General features: G+C 40.9%; 1 protein-coding gene across 1 annotated transcript; it reads left to right on the top strand.

The window, feature by feature from the left end:
- Window positions 1-228: 228 nt before the first annotated feature.
- On the top strand, window positions 229-2,426 carry LOC128875317 (uncharacterized). The gene is made up of 2 exons (XM_054120808.1): window positions 229-315; window positions 419-2,426. Exons 1-2 carry the CDS (start codon window positions 229-231, stop codon window positions 761-763), a joined length of 432 nt encoding a protein of 143 aa, XP_053976783.1. The 3' UTR covers window positions 764-2,426.
- The last annotated feature ends 1,314 nt before the right edge of the window (window positions 2,427-3,740 follow it).

The following is a 3,740-nucleotide window of genomic DNA, read 5'->3' as shown; positions in this document are numbered from 1 at the left end:
AAGGTTGCAAATTAAAGTTTTGTGGAAAGTATAAATATGATTTTTTAGATTAGAACACAATCTTCTTACTGCGTGACGTTATTCTCGACTATTAAGCGATCCAAAGCCATCTTCATTCCCTTCGATGGCGTTTGTCGAAAATATATCTTCTGTCGCGAGGCGTCTGTAAATTTCCAGCTAATTCTATATTAGATAGTTTGTCATGATACGAATCAGAAAGATAAAAAAATGTATCGGACGGAGTTTGTCATTCCTTGGGTCCAGATGCGGGCGAGGGATGAGCATACTCTGAGAGCGCGCAAGTTTTATCCCGTGGTAAGAAACGCTGTGCTTCCATAATTATAGCATTCGTCATTTAAATTCATTCTACTTGTTCATCAGACAAACTACCCACGTATTGAGACAAAATTGATTTCAGTTGGAGCCGTTCGCACCTCGTCATTCGATCTCGTACTTTAACAATAATAAAAAAGATAGCGCAAAATCGGCGTACGAGCGTCTTCACAGCGCGGCGGATTTCGATCTTGGCAAGCCTCGATGCGATCGCACGAAACCCAGCCTTTATTGGCTCGAGATCGCGAAGGAGAACAATGGTCACACGGTTCCAATGACTTCTAATCACTGGTACGGTCGACCGAACAGAATCCAAGTCGACTTTCCACAGAAGAAATTCAATCGGTCGAGCAAAATGCTGGAGTTCTACAGTCGGTCCGGCCTCAACCTAATCAGCGACGAGGACGAACGTCGGCCAAGAGTCTGTTAGGCAAACTTTTTCCTCTCATTTTTCCTGTAACGATCGATCAAACGTTCACCGTTGAATCGAGGTACGGGGCGAAAGAAAGAAGAAAACAGACAACCAGTTGCGAAACGTTTCAGAAAGCTGCTGGAGTTGAGAAAAATTATCGTGAAACTGGTAATTATTACAAGGCCTGACGTATTATTGGCGCCAGCAAAGTTCCCTCACCGGTGTTTACACGCGGAAAATCCGCTTTACGCGTCGCGATGAATAAAACTAACCGAGAGATATAATTTCGCGAGTCGCGTGCTGCTGTTTGCATTTAATCCGCGCCATATGACGATTCGACTGAAAAATTACTCGCTCGGCGGAGCACTGTTTGTAGAAAGAAATTAATTCGTTTGGAATACAGGACCGTCGACGTGGCTCGTCCAATTTTTTTTTTTTTTTTTTTTTTTTGGTCGTTTTCGCGTGGAATGTACTTACAGTTGACACAGTGTACGGGTAAACACGGCCAGCCGATCGTTCTCTTCAACTACCGCGGATCGAGTAAATACGAGCCTGTTCATACGCGGAATAACTTTCGTGGGCGACCTCCTCGAGGACAACGTAGCAATTCATAATGGAACACATGTTACGGTTTCCGTATGTCGTTAGTAGAGTTCGTGGGGCTGAATTTATGGCAAATACGGAATTATTTGCGAACACGGAATTATTTTCAAGGAAAATCGATCGATTTGTTTTTTTTTTCTTTTTTAGAATTGTTGGTCTTGTGCTGAGCGCTGGAGAGGATTCAAGAAGAGGTTAGATCTAAATTAAAAATAATTTTAAATGACTGAATATTTTAAGTGGATCCAAAATTTTATATTGTAAATAACTTTCAACTCATAAATTACCGCTACTTATAATTAGTCGTATTCGCAAGGAAATGAACTTGTTGTAAAAATATTTAATAATCCACGTTTCACAATAGACGTTGTATTGTATACCTCCATAATAATCCCAGGATCCACATTGCTAAGAAAACTTCGCGGGAAGTTTAACAATAGGAAAGCCATTAACGGAGCAACCGCGGAACAGATATTCGTGAACTATTAGGGAAGAGAAGTCTGACTTTAATACACGAAAATGTATGTTTAATTAGAGAACTCTAAGTGAAGTACGTCGAGTCAAACAAGTTAGAAATTATGTTTGAAACGTTATACGTGTGCTTGCAAGTACTTGTTGGTGTTTGTACTGACATTATATCTTGGGTATAAATTATTACGGATAAATAATATGTTTCATAATTGAGACTATTGAAAAAGTCACCGTTTATATCAGTTTATGCGCTTCTTAAATTCCGATCCCCCATATGGACAGACATTTCCCTAACCCTTGACATTTCTTTCCCTGTCACGGCGTGTCTGAGTCGAATCCAGATTTAGATACGCGGACTGTGTCGTTATACAGGACAGTGAACAAGATTATATTCATGAAAATGGCGCACATACACGTTTCTGACATACCCAACCGAAACTGACTACAACTCGATGCTCCAAAGTTCCGCCGAGAGCGCCCATATAACCCCTTGCTCCGTCATTACCATTAAAATTTCAACATCTCAAACTTTTCCCGAGTGTTGCCTTAGCACGGTCGCTGTAATATTCAAGAAATATCAAGAATCCATGTCTCGCAGAATTGGGTCAAAATTTTGTAGGCCTCTTACCTATGAGTACTATAACCTCCATAGTAAGACAGTCAAAAGGAAAAATAAAGTTGCAATCATTGGCCACGAGTGAAAAATTCAGATCCAGATAAATTAATCTCAAGCTTCCACATATAGTGACGAGCTCCTAAGAAAAACTCGATTAAATTCGTACCGCCATTTTTTTCCCGCCAAAAAAACCTTCTGCGACCCCCTCCTTATATTTTTCCCTTCTTCCAGAAACGTTCGCCTACAAACCCTCATAAAAATTTCTACCTCATTTCCCTCAGTTTCGTCAGTTCTTTAATTTAAATGGAAAGAGCTTCGCGAGCGCGTACTTATACACGCGTGTCGAATTCGAGTCGAGTAATCTCCCCGCGAGCTCGCAATTCCGTTTCGCGTGGCGCGTAATTTCAGTTTTAAATTGGTGGCTGGATATTAAGAAACGTCCAGGATATTACTCGCGAACGTTGCAAACAATTTCATTCAGGTATCTTCAAAGATATACGCCGACGTCGAGCGTATTCCGCGGCGTTTCTGTTCCCGCTGCCATATCCAAGCAGAGAGGAAGGTCGGTTGATATTGGGATTGCCAGTTCCGAATACGAGGGTGGAAACACCGCGGAAAGAGGTACGCGAGCCTGTATACACGAATGCATGCACGTTATATACTTCCGTCTCTGGCTGCAGCAAAGTTGGCTTCAAGTTTCCGTGTCGTGGTATCCCGAGATCGCTGCAACTCAAAGGTCTTATAGAAAGTATCGATACGAATCGCGGCGACTTTATGTAATCTAAAGCGCGCATATCGGCCCTCGAATGTGTACGTTACGCCCATGTCGAAACCATCGACGGTCACATGTTCCACGAGGGGTTATTTCTTCCATAGAGTCGAGGAATTCTCGCCTTCCGGTGACGATTCTTAAAAGGTTTCAGGAGAAGCGATCGAATTTCGAGCGATCGCGCATGAATTGGAAAAGACGTTTCAGAATTTTTGCCTGATGTATTATATTTTATGGAAATTATTGTTCGATACGTTTTTAGAATTGCTGACTACGGATTGTCACAGGGGCTTTTTGAAGCAAGGATATGGAAGGAAGCATAATTGTAATACTGGGTAAAAAATTAAAAGTAATATATATTAAAATACGTGGAATATTACATAGATAAAAATGTTTAAAATAAAATCATTAAGATAAAAAAATAGCTTGAGAATTATTCGATATAAAATTCTAAATATATAAAGGTGTCGGTATGTTGGCGGTTATGTTGACGAGAACTAGCTAATACTTATGTCAACGACCATACCACGCATGCCACA

The sequence above is a fragment of the Hylaeus volcanicus genome, chromosome 4, assembly GCF_026283585.1.
Source record: "Hylaeus volcanicus isolate JK05 chromosome 4, UHH_iyHylVolc1.0_haploid, whole genome shotgun sequence".
NCBI lineage: Eukaryota > Metazoa > Arthropoda > Insecta > Hymenoptera > Colletidae > Hylaeus > Hylaeus volcanicus.
This window is presented reverse-complemented; position numbering and strand designations above follow the sequence as displayed.